Source organism: Teleopsis dalmanni, chromosome 1, assembly GCF_002237135.1.
Source record: "Teleopsis dalmanni isolate 2A chromosome 1, ASM223713v2, whole genome shotgun sequence".
NCBI lineage: Eukaryota > Metazoa > Arthropoda > Insecta > Diptera > Diopsidae > Teleopsis > Teleopsis dalmanni.
The window spans coordinates 149,443,648-149,462,308 of NC_051846.1; the positions used below are offsets into that span (position 1 = coordinate 149,443,648).

The 18,661-nt window shown below is 29.3% G+C and overlaps 2 protein-coding genes across 3 annotated transcripts in view; one reads left to right on the forward strand and one right to left on the reverse strand.

Annotated features, from left to right (window-relative positions):
- LOC119669310 overlaps positions 1–6,966 on the forward strand; it is a 51,944-nt gene extending 44,978 nt beyond the window's left edge. For both annotated transcript variants that reach the window (XM_038079150.1, XM_038079151.1), the window contains exons 4-11: positions 76–2,433; positions 3,322–3,418; positions 3,477–3,603; positions 3,666–4,306; positions 4,372–4,470; positions 5,627–5,761; positions 5,831–6,354; positions 6,654–6,966. In XM_038079150.1, coding sequence (XP_037935078.1) covers positions 76–2,433; positions 3,322–3,418; positions 3,477–3,603; positions 3,666–4,306; positions 4,372–4,470; positions 5,627–5,761; positions 5,831–6,354; positions 6,654–6,789 — 4,117 coding nt within the window. In that variant the 3' untranslated portion in view covers positions 6,790–6,966. The remainder of the gene's footprint in view (positions 1–75; positions 2,434–3,321; positions 3,419–3,476; positions 3,604–3,665; positions 4,307–4,371; positions 4,471–5,626; positions 5,762–5,830; positions 6,355–6,653) is intronic.
- Positions 6,967–7,138: 172 nt separating this feature from the next.
- LOC119669311 (flocculation protein FLO11-like) overlaps positions 7,139–18,661 on the reverse strand; it is a 16,592-nt gene continuing 5,069 nt past the window's right edge. The window contains exons 2-5 of the mRNA XM_038079152.1: positions 10,420–10,546; positions 7,951–8,117; positions 7,534–7,880; positions 7,139–7,461 (exon numbers count right to left, since the gene is read on the reverse strand). Coding sequence (XP_037935080.1) covers positions 7,293–7,461; positions 7,534–7,880; positions 7,951–8,117; positions 10,420–10,546 — 810 coding nt within the window. The 3' untranslated portion in view covers positions 7,139–7,292. The remainder of the gene's footprint in view (positions 7,462–7,533; positions 7,881–7,950; positions 8,118–10,419; positions 10,547–18,661) is intronic.

The following is an 18,661-nucleotide window of genomic DNA, read 5'->3' on the forward strand; positions in this document are numbered from 1 at the left end:
CTAACTACATATATGCCGTATATAAAATATTTTTAAAATATATTTTTATATTATATATCTATTTTATACTTTCAGTGATCTATTGAAATCTTTGGGAGTAACATCAAAGCTGCTTACGGAGTCAATAGGCGAACGTGTCGCATCACGCGCTAAAGGTGCCAAACATAAACTAGATAAAAATTTAAAATCTTCTACAGAATTATTGAGCAATCTTGGAACCGAAACAAGCCAACGTATTAAAACTGCTAGTAAACGTTTGGGCGTGAATTTTACGCTAAATAAAAAAGAAAAGTTCAAAGACAAGGATAAAATGCCAACGCAATATAATTCAGAACGTCCACAAACTTTGCCACCAAACGACAGTGTCTTTCATACAATTTCATTTAACAGCCCGCTACAGAAGAAAGCTGACGGTATTAATGACTTAAGTGTACCGGAAGAAGATGAACACTCTTATGAAGTACCGCGTAGTTTAAAAGTAGCGCACAACACAACAAATCTAACACAACCGCCAACTTATGAAGACGCTTTAAAAGCAACTCCCTCAAGCAGTTTTCAACGTAACATACCCATGAGCCGTTCGTTAATACTACCAAAACATATATCAGAGGAAGCAGCAAATATTGCTTTAAGTAAACAACGTAGTAATGTAAATTTAAATAAGGTTGTTGAAGAAAACTCCATGGATTCTTCAGATGCTGCATCACGAGACTCCATAGATGTACCCTCATTACCAATGCCTGCTTTTCCACCACCTGCTTTACCGAAGGAGGTAACTGTTGCAGATAATGTCTACGGTAAATTGAATTCAATACAGCCACCCATACGACAAAAACGTCGTAAAAACTATGAAGAAATACAGTTAAGACGGGCACCAGCAATTTCTCCTTCCAGTGCTGAGGGTTCGTTACGTCCAAATGTTGATTCTGCCGAGTTGCAACAACTGAATTTAGAGGAAGAAGAATCTGCGCGTGAGGAATCGTTGTTTTTACGTGAACGTATAAAATCAGCTGAAGCTCGAACACCTAAACCCGAACGTAGTGATTCATGGGAGTATTTTGCAGATACAGGCAATGATAGTGACACTTCGTCATCAGAACCAGTGTATGCAAATCAAGAAGCTACTTATGGTAAAGTATTTGAAATGGAAACAAGTATCAGTGTTCCCTTACCGCCTAAATGTAAAGACAAAAGAATTGAAACTTGTAACGAATCAAGTGCTGGCGCTGTAGGTGGTTGGGTAATGCCATCAAGAGAAGTTATACAGGAGTTCGATCCATTGATGCTACGTAAATCATCCACCATATACCATAGTGATAAAAGTAATGAATTACTATTATTAGAACATCTGTTAGAAGAAGAAACTTATGGTACAGTTACGCGAGGTAAATCAAAGTATGAAGACGATGTGAGCGTCTGTACGTCAGAAGAAGAAAACTTAAATACAACTGCTAATAGTGCAGCACAGTTACCTTTGAAAGAACTAATGCCACAAACTGTTGTCCTACCTACGCCATCCACATCAACGGCTAAAAAGTCATCAACATCAACTTCAACATCCACATCTACAAATCAAATGAAAATTGTACATCAAAATGCACAATTACTCTCTGAAAGTGCTGAAAATATACTAGAAGATAATGATGAAGAACAAATTAAAACCTATTTAAGTCGCGTTGAACAGAAAAAAGTTACAGCTGATATTGTGGATATATCTAAACCTACACAAAATCGTACAAATTGGTTTGTAAACGAGAACAAAGAAAATGGCTCACAGGCTCGTGTAAATCCATTTAATAAAATGAATATAGAAGGTGGAGAAAGTCCACCGTCGTATTTAGAAGCTATCGGTGCTGATGGTAAACCTTCCAATTTGCCAAATGAACAAAAATCAATAGCTTCACGTCTAAAAAATTCCATGAATGTCTTTACAAATGTTAAAATACGTGTAGATGCACTTAAGAGGAAATCTAGTTTTAAAGTTGCTCAACGTGAATCAGAAGTTAAAGTTACGTTACAGATGGTCCCCAGACCAAGTTTATCACCACTTTTGGTTCGTTATGAAGGACCTTTAATACGTTTCCCATCGGGTGTTGTTGAGGATATACTAAAAGAGATGCAAAATCGTAAGGCAATATTACGTGATCGTCAATTTCAAACATTCCTGGATCAAGACATGAAAACTCCTAAGGAGATTATACCACTCGAATACATAACAACATTACAATGTGTTAGCAATAATCGTGTTACAGATAATTCAACTCATTTCTATTGTTTTGAAATAACCACATCAGTACCCAAGAATGGTAGCAATAGTGCATCCAATGTACAAGCAATGTCTAATCCGAATTTAATAATGACAACTGGTAATTCTGGAAATTGTAAACAAATCAGAATTTCGCATTTGTATGGCGTTAGCAAGGAATCCGAAAGGTAAATAAAAGAGAAAGTCTCAATAATAATAGTAACATATTAATCTGACAATATGTCTATTTTAAATAGCCATATTAGGGTAACTGGGTTAGTGTAGGTTGAAATAGCTTTCTTGTGTTCAAAACCCATTTGACCTCAACGAACAGTTGTGATACCATGGATTAGCGTTGTTCATACGTAGATAAAAAAAATTCTCGAAAGAACCGCAATTTTCGGCGTACAAACAACACTGAAAGATACAACTTCTCCATTTAAGTGAAAGTGCGCCAACCTAGCAAGTTTATAGGCTTTGTTCGAGTCTCTAATATTATAGGATAACTATTGTATCAGGTCGGTCAAAAAAGAACCTCAATGCTTTTGAAATTTTTTCCTAGCTAAGGATGAACACTGTCATATGAGATGGTATACAGGTTTTTTCCCATTCGTAAAAGCACAATCGCGATAAGAGTTCTTATAGTGTAGACCCATTCTGATAGCATATCTTACTAGTACGCAGTGAGCATACGTTTGTGCCAAGCAGGTTACGCCCTAGTTGAACTAGGGTAACTAACAAAATATATTTTTACAGAATTATAAATAATTTTATAAATAACTACATAAAATTTCTTGTAATAAAAGTCCATAATCGCAGTGGGCTCTACTAAAATCCTAGTTAACTGTTATTCTATGTAACTTAACATTATTTCATAATGTTATATTGTAAAAATATGTAGAATTGCTTGCGATAAATAAATTTTAAATTAATTTCTACTTCTTAATATATTATTAATTAAAAATTAAAGCCAGATTTACACTATCCTGAGTTCTCCTGCTCTATCCTGAGCGCGGATCAATCAGTCCGTTTTACTTTATAACAGATTTTTAATTCAAAATTTCTTTATTTTTCAGAGGTGTATGGATGCAAAAGTTATTGGAGAGCTTAACCAATGCCATTCCACCAAAATATATTTGCCATTATTATCGTGCTGGTTGGTGTTATTTGAAGGTACAATAATCATAACAATTTTTTTTTATAATTAATTACTATAATTAATTTTTTTTAGAACTCCATCACGTCTGAGTGGAGTGGTACTTGGTTAGTTTTAAAGAAGAGTCGTAGACGCTTAGTTTTTGTGAGTGAATCTACATTAAACGTTGAAAAAATGGATTTAAGAAAAGCACGCTGCATAGGTTAGTTATATTTTAACATTAACTAATAAAATATAATAAATAATTATTGATTTATTTTACAGTATTAAAAGATAGCGATGAGACTATTAAAAAGTTACACGTTGAATCGGGCCCCACACTTATGATTGATTGTCCACCATTTACTGTATATATGATAATGAGTTCACCACGGGAGACCAAAATATGGCGTCACATCATAAGAGAAGTGGCACATAATAATGGATTCTCATTGAGCGATCAACAATTGACTAAATTCAATGTGCCAGTAATTGTGGATAAGTGCATTAATTTTGTATACATACATGGCTCCATGTCTGAGGGCATTTATCGAAAATCGGGCTCTGAAAATTCTATTGTGAAATTAATGTCAGCATTCAGAACAGATGCTTTCAACGTGGAGATCACACGAAATGAATATAATGAACATGATGTTGCCAATGTGTTGAAACGTTTTATGCGTGATCTTCCTGAACGTTTGCTGGGCAAACTTTCTGAAAGTTTCATATGCGTCACAGAGTTAGCCAAACCCACTGAAAAAATTGAAGTCTATAAGGAGTTACTGCAAAGACTTGGTACAATAGAACGTGAAACTTTAAAGAAAATTGTTAGCCATTTAGCATTTATTAGTTCGCAAAAGTCTAAAAACAAAATGAGCGTACAAAATTTAACTATGATTTGGGGGCCTACGCTTCTACATAGTCGTGTAAGTTAAAGCATAAACTCCAAATTGTACTTTAAATAATATTTATTTTTTGGTTTTTTTTTTAGCGAAATGAGGAACTGGTTTACTCAACAAAAGAAGCTGATGTATTGACTGATTTAGTTTTACTATATAAGAATCTATTTCCGCTATCAGTCGATGAAATGGTAAATATAAAGACTCATATTATAAATATTTGTTATTAAAATTGAGTTGATATTTTAGTTGATATACTTAAATATACACATATGCGTTAAAAATATGGGAAAGTCATTTAAAATTTTATATATTTATTCTCTAAATGATAATCTATGTATTTTCGAACAGAGCAGTGTTTCATAGTGAAGGAGTATCAAATACAATTTTTTTTTTAATTAAGAGAATGGGCTGACTATATATATATTTCGGACTCATGTCTTCCTCAACAAAAGTTATCTTTTTGTGGTGATACTTGAAGTTTTCATGTCCAGTAATCAATGACGTCAGTTGTTGTTGTTGTAACCCGCCGGGACCTGAAAGCAGATAACATGAAAGGATTACAAGATGAATACATGGGATAAGGAATGGAAAAAGTGGGAGTGAGTGTTGGGATGAGGGAAGAGGGAGGGGTGGGAATAATTTGAAACTAACCAGGATCCAGTCGAAGAAACCTAGCTACTTCGAGGGGACGAGTCCAAAGGTCGATTGGACTTAAATTGGTGTGTGCGTTGGGGCAAGAAAACAGATGGGCTTCACAATGACGTCAGTCAACTTAGACTGCTCCACGGATAACTAAGCACTTTTATCGCTTCCCTAGCCTTTGATTTCAACATCTTGTTAGTTAGGTTAATCTGTAAAGTACGCATAGATTTATTGCTCTAATTGATACCAAATATAGTTAGTTTATGTAGGTTTTGTAGTAGCCATTTTAGTGAGTATAAGTAGTGTTTGAAGCTTTATTCCTGAAATAGAGCTGCGATATTTCCATAGATATTAATTTATTATGTAGTTCAGGTTATAAAAGAGTTTGTTCCTTTTTAACAATAAGAAAAGTTAAAGACATTAAAATGACAAAATAGCTTCCCGATAGGTCTATTGAAACAACTAGTGTGCCCCTTAAATTATGTTAACAGAATGTGACCATATGAAGAGTCTAGAGTCTTATAGTCCACTATAAAACAGACAACTATTTATAACTCTTCCATAAATAATCCAACTAATTTCAATTATTTAACATTGCGACATTTCTATATATACTATTTGGCAAATATATTTTGAATTAAATATATACAATATATTAAATAAAAAGGTCTAGCAATATTTTAATATTTCTTTTAATTGCAGAAAAAAGAACAGGAAATGCTTCTATGCCTACAGAAGTATTATGCAGCCGCTGAAACGCTTATGGATTCAGTTAAAAAGTCTGGAGATCTCAAAATGTGGATTACATTAAATCCAAGCCCAGAAAATTTAACTGAGGTATGTATATATACATTTTAAATTAATTATATGCAAATAATAAAAATGATTCTTTTTTTAATTATACAGGAAAAAAAGCAAATAAATGTCACCATATCACCCACCAAAACTGCTTACGAGATATGTCAAGAACTGGCGCCCAAAATGAATATGTCCACACATCAGGTGTCGTTACATGAGATTATATTGAATGACAATTTAGAACGTCCACTTCATCATGATACTAAAGTATTTGAAGTTGTGCTCAACTGGTCTTATTGGCCCGAAGATGATCGGAAAAATAATTATTTGGTTGTGAAGCCAGTTGATTTATTACGTGAGGTAGATCGTGCAGTTAAGAATTTGGCTACCGTCACACCTGGCAAAGAATTAAAATTCGCAGATAATCGTACAAAGTCCTTCAAATCGTATCAGTGTGAATTACGTGATGGTAAAATTGTTGTTTCGAAAAAGGATAAAAATGATAAAACGACAATTGTGCGTGAAATATTTTTGCACAGCAGTACAGCTTATTTGGGCTGTGAAAAGAAGCGGGACTTTCCATGGAGTTGGGCAATAACTTTTGTTGAACGCAACCAAACACAAATCTTAAGGTAGAGTTTACATTTATAATATATACAAAAGATAACTGCAATGAGTACTCAACACTCGAATCATACTCGAATCATATTCGACTGTGTTTCATTTATATGCATTCTGGCTCTATTTTTCGTATATTCGACTCCACCTGATTCTTACAAACAGCTGACATGTGATGCTCATAAACACCTCATAGTTTTCGTTATAGATTTGGTTTTTTATGAGTGCACTTTGAGTATTAAAATTATGACTCGTTGTAGTTCTCTGATACACACTAAACTTTATACTAAAATTAATTATTAATATTTTTCAGATCTCGTGATTTACCGTACATAGGTCACGTTCTAGCTGGTAGTGAGTGGGTAGATCGTACAATTTGGTATTCAAGTATTTGGTATTGTCTGTACGGTGACAGCATACTGCCTCCTGCTGAAATAATTTTAAAATAAATTACATATTTTTATATTAGCAAATAACTTAAATCAATTATTAATTAAATTTAAGTAAAAACATATGCCATTAAAAACTCATTCTAAAAATTCGAGACACTGCATTTTCAAGTTTACATTAATTTTTCTTTATTGTAAAACTGAATGTTCAAATATAGTTTTAAATTTTATATATTCAAAATATAAAAAATATTTAAAATGTATTATTAATTATTTAAAGATTATCAAAAAATAAATACATTTTTATACTTAAAAACTAATGTAAGAAATGTTATTTTAATTGTTAATAAAATGTTCAAATTTTCTCATAAAGAAAAAATTTAAATGCTTAATTTAAAAAAGAGATAACCGAAGTACTAACGAATTACATTCTGCTAATTAATGTCGTAATTAAGTACAGATTGAGCTTTTGTTTAATCCCCCATAAATTCATTTGTTCATAATACTAAAAAAATTACAAATACATTACATACAAAACATGTTAAAATAAAATGGTTATTGTGTTAAAAGGTACTTGTGTGGACGGACGCATAAATACGTTTTGAATTATGTCTGTAACAGGCAAGCAGTAAGATAAGAGCCAATGCAATTATAAACCCAAGTGTATTAGAAGCAATTGAAAGTCCCAGTATCGTAGTCCATTTGCCTCTGACTTCGTCACAACTCAATTCTCTGGATTATCCATATATAATTAACAAAATCAATTATTAGAATTAAATATATGTTTATACAATAAATGCGTACCTATATTCTACTTTATAACTACGATTCTCAACAGTTTCAGGCACCGCACTTTCATTATTTGATACTGCATTAACTGCAGATAATGCCTCATCATCGGCATGGAATGTACATGTGCATGAGCCTTCTTCCTGGAGTATAAGTGTGGCTTCACATTTAGTGTCAGAAGCAGTAAGGCGCGCATAGTGCATTGAGGCACAAATCACGGCCAGTATACATAGTAGCACCGCCAGCAATGACAAGATATATAAATCGGCACGCAGAAAAATAAAGCAATTTTCACGTAACTTGTTGCGTTTTATACGCTTATAACGTACAAGCACAAGTCCAAGAATACCGGCAAGTAGTAGCTTCATCCGAGAAGAATTTAAAGTAAATTGATTAGGAATAATTAATAATTTTCTAAATTAAAATACTTACAGCTAAACCACTCCAATATGGATTATCTTGTATTGCCGTATTTGGTGTCAAAAAGAACACCCAAATCGAGAGGAATGTTACGAATAAACCAATTAAAATTTCCAATATCAAAAGCCAGCGAACCAGATTTGGAAATTTAAAGTTCATTGGATTTGGATGTTGAACACCTTGAAAATTTAAATTTTATAATATAAATAATTCATTTTATGTAAATATTTAAAAAAAAACAATTAACTATTCTATAATAAATTAAAATCGTTTAATTTAACATTTTTAAAAAGTGTTGTGTACCGGAAAATAATATATTGTACCATATATGTAATAAAATATATATATTTTCTTAACAATATATTGTGAATCTTAACAATATCGATTATTGGAACTTAAGGTAATAGAACTAAATTTAAAAAACACATAAAATTGTATTAGTATTTATATTACTAAATATATATTGACATTAATACTAATAGAATTAAATTATATATAAATAGCCTTTATTTACAGTTGCACTTTTATATATATAAAGACTTGGTTTATAAATATATCATGCTTAAAGTTCATATTAATATATCATATCATGTCATATATATTACACCGTGTCAATATTTTTAAGCAAAGGAAGTCCGGTATATAAAATTGCTACTTCTAACTAACTATATTGATATATCTATGTTTTCAATAGATTATAAATACCAAGCCTTCGAACCAGAACTGAATCGTAAACTGCTAACCAAAATTATTGATATTTTGTACGGAGTGTAATCCGAAATCCAACTAAATAAAATATACCAGTTTAATTCAGTTCAGTGTCGAACTGTTGGGTAGTTAGTTAGTTAGTTGTGATGGAAGGAGGACGAGTCCTCCTGAATTAGCTAAAGAAAAAGCTGTTTTGAATCCACAAAAAACCTCGTGATAGTGGGTAGTAGAAAGAGGGTCAAACTAGAACCAGCCAAAGCATAAACAAAGCCTAGAATCTGGCTAATGCTAATGCTGGAGATATCGCTAAGTGAATTAAAGAAGGGGGCCGCTAGAAACTTAAACCTAGTTCTGGCCAGACCTGGACAAAAACACATCAGGTGTTCTGTTGTCATTTCTTCAAGATCTGGTAGACACGTACTACAAGAGGTACCACAGGAAAGGCAGAGTCTAGATCCATGCCGTCCTATGGACCAGTGTCCCGTAAAGACAGATATTAGCTTAGATACCTCAGATTTGTTTTTACAGGTAAAAACTGTTGGGTACTGTTTTATATATGCTCATCTCTCTCTTGTTATTTGTTAGAATTTTAATCAATAAAAATTAATTAAAAGGTCTAAACACTATTTATTTGAAAACTTTAGTAGTTTTTTTTTTGTATTTAATAAACTATGCTTTCTATACTATAACTTTTAGAAAGCTGAATAAAATTATTTATAAAAAAAAATTTATAACAGAATTTTACATTTTTGGTGAAGCGAAAATCGTAACTGAACCGATATTATTTTGAACAGAACTGGAATAAAAATAGTTCCGGTTCGAAGACCTGATAAATATAGTATGGTAAATTTTTAACTGGTAACAATATAATACTGATATTTATATTTACTTCAGACATATATCCGTAGTATGAATGTAGTTTTTATGTTTGGCGCTATATTTGGAATGATTTGAATAAGACGTCTGAATAGTTAGAGGCATATTATTTTTTTGTTTCTTTAAAAGCAGTGGTTCCACACCATTTTTTTACCAAAAAAATAAACTGTATTATTTAAATATACTTTATGCATCTCTGGTATAATGATTTGTATATGTGCAAGGCTATAAAATAGGGAACCACAGTTCCAGAAATATGTCTTGAGTATCGGAATGATTAAAATTAATATCCACTTTTGTTTTCTTTTTATTATTTTTTAAAAGTTTTAAAGTTGAAATGTGATAAGTAATAAGAATTGAGAATATTTCATAGCAAATTGATGGTTCAGTTATATATTTTTAATGACAACAAATGGTTTTCTAACATATATCTATTATATATTATATTTAAATAATTAGGTAAATTTATTCAAAATTGATGTGATCAGTTTAAATTTGGATATAGATGGGTTAGCTTTGAATTATAAGAGTGTTTTCTAATTTTTTAAGTTTTTCGATTTATTTTTATATTACAATGAAATTGCTGTTTCTTTCTTTACTTTGTTTTTAAACAATTTAATATTAATTGATATAATTTCTATATTTTTATTCTTATATATACTAACTAGAATGTTACCACGTATTGACGACTGAGTTTCATTATTATAAACCAATTTAAAACGAATTATTTCCGCTTTAAAATTATTATAAAAAGAATATTGATTGCAACTATCTTTGAAGTAATAATTAAATACGATATTAATTAAAATAAAATAGTAACGATAGTTGAAATAATTATTTTTTTAAATATTAGATAAAAGTTCACTATACTAAAGTTAAAGGTATTTATTAAAATACCTTGCTGAGTTTTATTGTTGACGACAAGCATTCTACTGTGCCTTAAACTATTTCTCGTAGGTGTGTGCCGTCCAGCGATTTTACTTCCTTTGATATTTTGTGGAACCGTTGTGCTCATATAAACAGCCTAGAAACGATAAAAAAGTGTTAATATTATATATAATTTCAGCAACTTTAATTAAAAAATTTGTTCAGTTTATAACGTAAAAGAGAATAATAATCTATTGCGATCAGGGCAATAGGTTTCTTGTTAAGCATAAGATCTGTCTAGTAAACATATACTTTAGTAATACATTGCATACATTTATATATGTCTGTAATAAAATAGCTAGAAGATCAAATTATGTTTTCCTCAAGTATACACATAAATAATTATAACATATATAACATTGCCCGGCTCTCTAGAGAACTCGACAAAAATACTTGGGGGCTGTCAGTTTTACAGGACTGGAGCACATACCTGAAGTTTCTGGTGGAATCCTAATAAATTTTGCTAATGAAATGCGCATCCTAGGTGATGCATACAATAGCTAAAATAAGAATCTGATCTGGTATCGCAATGGACCTTAATGGTCTATGTGTGGCCTTTTTGGTCTGCCAGCATAATCTAATCTAATCTAATATATATTATGACATATATATACATAATTTTTATATATATCAATTATTATGACATGTAAATATATAAATAATATATAATAATATATAATAATATATAATATATAATAATATATAATATATAATAAGTTATATTAATTTTTAAGTGATGCTACATAGATGGAGTACCGGTTTATGTAATCATTATTAATAGCTGACTACATATTTAAACATATCTATTGAAAATGATCAGCCTATAATCAGCACGATTAAATGAAATATAAAGCTAAAAGTAAAACATGAATGAATATCAGTCTCCTAGAAAAAGTTAATTTTTTGGTTGATGATATGAGAGTTATTGTCTAAAGCACGTCCACTCAACAGTGTCTGAGATCACTTGGGCGATTCACTATAACAAATGTTCCGTTGAAATATGATAATGTTCACATGATTTAATAGAAGTGTAGTTCCATACTTAATATATATCCCTGTAGTAATATAAATTGTATTTGTTTTAAGAGAGGGCAATTTTGAATTAGTCTGGGTAACCAAAGAATAAAAAAATTTTGTTGCTCTGTCTTTGACATGCTTTTGCACACTCCCAAGTCTGTATCTTCATTCCTGATATATCATGATACTTTTAAAATATATCCGAATACAATATTTTGATGAGTTATCTGAAGATAGATGAAGCAGCATTGCTATAAGACACAAAATCATAAAGTATAAAAAGTTATAAGTTATTTATTATAAAGTGTGCTCAAAAGCAACGTTTTCTTTTTCGGGGTCAACTGTCCTTGTTTATTAGAGTTTTCAAGGCTTTCAGAGTTGCATTACAAGCAAATTTTTTAATGGGTTATGTCATCTAGTCAAATGTGTATCCTTTTAAGTGTTAGACCTATGCTTTTATTAATATGTTTCTCATGGCAGCATTCAGAGCTAAACAAACATTTAAAGATCCGAAAAAATAATGCTAAAAACTCCCTTTCTTATGTTGATTAAAAAATAGAATTAGGTATGGCATGAAAAGATATTGCTCAGTATAACAATTAATTTATAAGATCAAAGTTAATTGCTCAATATATCAATTAATCTATGATATCAAAGTCGATATCATTTCGAATAGTTGCAATGATGAATCTTTGAAATACCATTAACAAACTATGGTATATAATAAACAATAAAGTTTAACTAAAAATGACAGTTATAGATTTAGAAAAATAATGGAAGGACTCAAGATTTGGTGGAAAAAAAAAATGAAAGAAGACAGAGGTTACCCCTGATAACTTTCTGATCATACTTAACAAATCTTAAAATAAAAATGAATTTTAAATTGAATAAAATTAGACTTTAAAAAGCGAAGTTAAACTATTGAAGCAGTTTGGATAATGGATATCGTAAGTATAGAAACGAATGTTAATAGACCCCAAAAAAATATATTAATTATCAGATTAAATGGTATGCAATAAAAGAAAACAATGCCAATAAAACCCAAAATAAAATTAATTTCAAAATATGTACTATAAAATCAGATCTCGGATTCAAGTGTAGTCAAACAAATAATTAAAGAAGAGACTCTTTCAAATGAAAGCAGTAAGAACATTGAGAATATATGTTAGGAAAGCTGAACTGATCTCTAAATAGGATAAAAAAAAATATTATTAAATTAAAAAAATCATCATTCGGTTATAAGAAATATATTTAATTAATTTATTTAACATAAATTATTTATTTAATAAATTATTTTTGTTTTATTTTTTTACAAATTTTAACTTTTACAAAATTAATTTATAACTTATAATTTTCAATTTAATTATTTTTAATAATTTTTCAATAATCTTCTTAGGTAAAAATTAATCTTCTACGGCAGCGTGAAAAGCGACGAATTCTTATCTGTGTTTTAATATCATCCAAAGTTATCCTGTTATCACCATACAAATATTCCGGTTTGATAGCAGCACGCTCTATATCTAGAGGCATATTCAACATTGGTGTTTGATCCATTATTATTCTTTGATTCCTCATAACGTTGATAGTAGTCCATGTTTTACATTCCTTGGTTTTATTAATTTGAAAACGACTGAAAAACATCCATGTATGTCTCAACAGTTCCAAAATGATACTTGTTAATATCAGGCCGGTTATATCAATCGGTTTAACACGGAACATTGTAAAATTTTCCGAAATGTGTAGATGTGAAAAACTACTCATATTTATTTATTTTTGTTATTTTAATAAAATATTTGAAGATATTATTTGCTAAAGATACTGTTTACTTTAGTATTCGTTGTTATCTGATGTGTAGTCAATAATTTACTGATGTATATATTTAGTTTCTCAGTTTCTTTTATACTCAATTATCCCAAAAATATCCACAATAATTAAAAACAAATTAGAGGATAGTTCACCTATGTACTTTTTGTCAACGTGGCATTAAAATTTTTCCTTTATTTTGATGCGCAGGTAGTTTCTGTAGCGTGACTAAAATATTAGGAGCTTGTTTGTTTGTCCATAATTTTATATAGGCCTCATATAGGCCTCATTTCCTGGAACATATTACTATAATTATAATATTATAATACATGTTAGGACATGTTATAAATTTCATGAATTGTTATAAATTTAAAATAGTAGCAGCAAATAAATTAATGCCGTATTAAATAATATAATATATATTTAATAATACGATAATATGATACGATATTTGTTTTGTAATTTGAATCAAATGATGAGTAGGAAATTAGGTTTTGCTTCAAATATCTTGGTCGGTTGTATATTGAAATCAGTAGCGAAGCGTCAGCTTTTTGGCAAGGTGTTCACAATTTGATCAAAACTGAATTCCAACTATAACGTATTCTACCTACTCCTGAGTTTTGTCCTTCCCACAAGCACATAGCGTACAAGACCAACAAAACAATATATTTAAATGTTCGCAGCCTGTGATTTTTATGGTAAATACCTGTAGGAAAACGGCGACTTATCACAGATTTCGACATTTTTACAACAGGTACCAAATTCTTCATATCTGGAGTTAGTCTATTCATTTTATGAATTAAAACCATTTTTCAGAAGATTGTTTAAAAAAAAGATATCTGAATCAAATCTTTAATCACACATTTATCCATTTCTAAATATTATTTTCCACTTCAAATTTCTTTAATTTTTTTCTTTACTTTTACCATTTGCTAGTATAAAATTGCAATAATGACTTTGTTTTGGGTTTATTTCCAACCACTACATAAGTGTAAGAAACTCTCATGCATTCATTTACTCTTTTACTTTGTATTTACTAAGCGCGGTTCGGTTTTTTTACTGAACCATTTGCTCATATAAAACGGCAACCGTGACTTTGATTGTATTTGCACGCTTTGTATGATCTTATGGTTTAGTTAGGTTGATCTAGTCAAATGTAAAGCGATTTTCGCTCAGTCATTTTTTTTCTCTTTTGTATTTACTTTGCATAACATTGGAAGTTCACTTTTTTTATTGAACCGCTTGCACGCATTAATGTAAGAGTTATAATTATTTTACGTACTTATTTTGCGGGGCTTGTTTTCTCTTTTATTTTTATATTTGTTTGTATGTTTTGTGTTTATTCAGTACTGAACATAGTCCCAATGTGAATGTTATTTCATTGGCATGCTTTGTAAGCAGTGCGGTGCATTTTTTATTCTGAACCTTATTATATTTTAAGAGAAATTTATTTGAAATAAATTATTTCTATTTTATTAATTATAAGTAATGTTGGGTGTAACTAAAAAATGTATGTGTGATTTTGTTTGTATTATACGTTTTCTGTTTATGTTAACATGTTTGGAAAAGCTATTATAAAAAATGTTAAATAGCAAAATAGCGAGATTATTTACTTAATATAAAAAAGATCTAAAAAGGAAGCTTTGTTAAGGTGTTCAGTGAACACTCTGAACTATTCGACGCCTCGCCTCTGATTGAAATATTATTCTAGTGTCATACGCAATTTGGAATAGTATTATAGGTATAGAAAAAATTAATAGCATTTTTTGAATATAGATTACTTTTGGTACAAAAAAATTATAATAACAACTTCTAGTGATCAGCACTTTTGAGGAAAAAAATATTATTTAACTTAGAAAAAATATTGTTTAAATTGTATCCTCTCTTTGCCACTACTTCGTCCCAAATTTTAAGAAGATGTATCTATACGGAAAATAATTTATTGGCTGAAGAAAAAAAAATGGGAACGGGAGCTAGTGGAGTTCAGCTATTTCAATGAGTCGTTATAAAGATTTTGAGGGTTTCAAGGAAATATACACAATCCTCACAGCAGCTTTTATAAATATTTAAAATAGTTTTGATATTTAACAGTTAAAAATAAAGATATAATTAATTAATTCAATTATTCTACACCTGGCTTATGATTTCGTTCTAATATAACACAGCAGGTAAATTTGTTAATAAAATTTTCATAGCAAAGTAACAAAACTGCAGAAAAATGTGTGAACATAAAAGTCAAGTACGGCTTTGGGTTCGTTGGTTATGCAGAGCTGACTCTGACCTTCAACTTTGGCAGGGCACGAGTTTGATTCTAAGTAGTTGTAGTTTCAAAAAAAAATATTTCCTAATAATTAAACAAAAGAATTTTTTCCAAGACCACTGATGATGAATATTTGGCAATATTCGAAACAGTTATATGGTCAACCAAAAATTCAAATAATTAAAATAATGTAGAAAAGAATTTTTGTTGTTGTAGTTCACTGCTTTTAGAAATCCTCTTCATAAATATTTGGACTAAAAATTTTAATTTTAGGTATTATTAATTTTCTAGTTATTAATAATTTCAAAAATATTTTATTTCGAAATTGTCTTTTTTTAGATATCAATTATTTTGCAAATGCAATTTCAATTCAAGAAACCCTATAACTTTGGACTGCCTCTGTCACAAGGGGATAAAATATTTATTTAAGAATATATTTGATAACAATGTGAATGTCTTATCTTATTAGGAGAACATCCTAACGATTTCATAGTCTTTTAAATTATTTTTTAAATATTATAATAACATTATCATTCATAGAAGGGTTTTCGAATAACAAAGAAAGAAATAAAGGACAAACACAAAAATTTATTTTTTAATTTCATTCATAGCTATATAGTCCATGTAGGAACTAAGATTGGAGAATGAACATTCCACCATCCTTCTATATTTTTACTTTTATCCTACAGTTTATGATATTCATAACTCTCAGATCTTGTCACTCCATCTCTTTCTTGGCTTTTCTTTTCTTTTCGTTGTTTCAACTTTATTCAGGAAGACTAGAAAATGTAAATTTCTCTATTCTTCTCTATTTTTACTCCTATCCTCTAGTTGAAGACAATCACATCTCTCAGATCTTGTCACTCCATCCCTTTCTTGGTCTTCATTTTCTTCTCGTTGTTTTCAATTCTCTTTCTAAGATTCTGTCTACTCTTCTTTCTTCTGGCATCCTCACAACTTGTCCTACCCACTTTAAACGTTTCTTTTTTATGCGCTTGATTATTGTGTCACCTTTCATCAGCTGATTGAGTTTATCGTTATATCAAATACTGACACTTTGTTTGCTTTGGCATCAATTAATCTCAAGGTTTTACTTCCATAAGTGATTACAGGCCGTATAATTTAATAAAAATAAATTAAATTTATAATTAATTAAATAATTTTAATAATTTTTTATAACAAAATTTTGATTTTTCTTGATACATTTTTTAGATGTCATGAGTTTTCACACACTGAGTAAGGACCTGTTTCCAGTTTATATTCTAACGAGGATATTCAACATCGTTGTGTTAAAATAATATAATATATTTATTAAAATTAAATTATTTTTATAGTCATTATCTATATCCATATTTATATTATATCTATATATATATTTATATATGGCGCTCAAGATAGTACCAACAAATTTGGTATCTGTTTACGGTTCAAAGAGACGATATACGTTCTCTCTCTCTCTCTTTGCACTTTATTATTAGAGAAGAAAGAATTTGAAATCTAGAAAACAACTTTAACAAGAATTAACAAATTTATTGAATGTTCATTTCACGCGTAGTTTTCCATATATATACACATTACGTACTTTAATCTTTGTAATAATAAGTTCCAAAATCATATATATATAGTGTTTACCATAGTATTTTATCGATATTGAGATATACATATATTTTAAATATAGCAAACTTATAAATAAAAATAAAATCTGAAATGGCCAAGCCTCACTTTGGGGAACGGTCTTCTCGATCACAGTAATTCCTACGCCAGATAAGTTTCTGACACACAACAAATATGTTATTGTCAATTTAGATTTTAAGTAAAATTCTATAATTTTTTTTTAAGTCTGTATGAATTTCATTGAATCAATAATAAAAAATTATAATAAATCTACATGTATATGTTTTGATAATGGGCACTGTTTTGATCTACCGATTTACGCTTTATAATATTGAAGTTCAATGTTTAACTAATCTTCACCTTATGAACCGTTATAAATAATCCATTTATTAAATTCCATTTTGATTTTTAATAAATTATATTTAAAATGCATATTTATTAATACTGGTTTATATGTAACGTATATAATTTATTATAAAAAAAAAATGTTACAAGTCGATTGATAAATGATAAGATATAATAAGGACAATTAAAAAAATTAAACTAATTTTATGGTGAATATAGATGTAAAGTAATAAGATTTAATCTAATTATTTTCACATTAACAAGATGTAATTATTTTTATACAAGTTACTTCTACTCTGATATTTAAAATAGTTATAAATATTTATTATAAAACCTTGATTATACGAACATTTTGTTCCTTATAGAAAAATTAAAATCTACCAAATGAATAATAAGTTCTTAATAGAACTGTCTTATTTAATTTGAATACTATTCAATAGTTTTGGGTTGCATTTAAAATTAAAACTCTAGATAATTCCAATTATAGTCTTACTTTAATATCTTAAAGATTTCTTATACATCTTAAATAATTAGACGCTTTGGGCTTCTATTCTGAATTTCTTTAGAAAGAGTTTCTAGGTTTGAAGACCAAGTCAAATAGCAAAAAAATAAAACTATGTGGAAACATTAATAAATCTTTTATAAATTACTTATAATAAAACTTTAATTAATTTACTCAAATACTATTTAAAAATTTTAGAAAAGTAGTTAATTAATTGTCTATGTGCCATGAGATTTAGGTCCTGATTGTTACTTCTACTTCCATATGTATTTATGATATATAACATTTTTCTCATTCTCCTTGTAGATATTGCCAAATATTTAAACTAAAATTTTATAAAATATAGTAATATAACAGAAATAGATTTTAAAGTATATGTTTAGGATTCACTTTAGAGATGACGAAATATCAGTATAAACATTGATTAAACGAATGTGGTGAAGGTATGATGTTGGAAATATCAATATAAGGCATAAAAAAATAGATAAATATAAAGGGCTAAAAATATCGTTTTTAAAGAAATTCAGATTGTTAGATAGGAAGTGTTTACTATAAAAATACTAATTCTTAGTAAATAAAGGCATTGCTAGATTGCGATATTGATCAATCTATTCAGACAAAAAGTATTGGTATGACTGAAGCTCTTATTGTTGCAATGCAATGATATATAA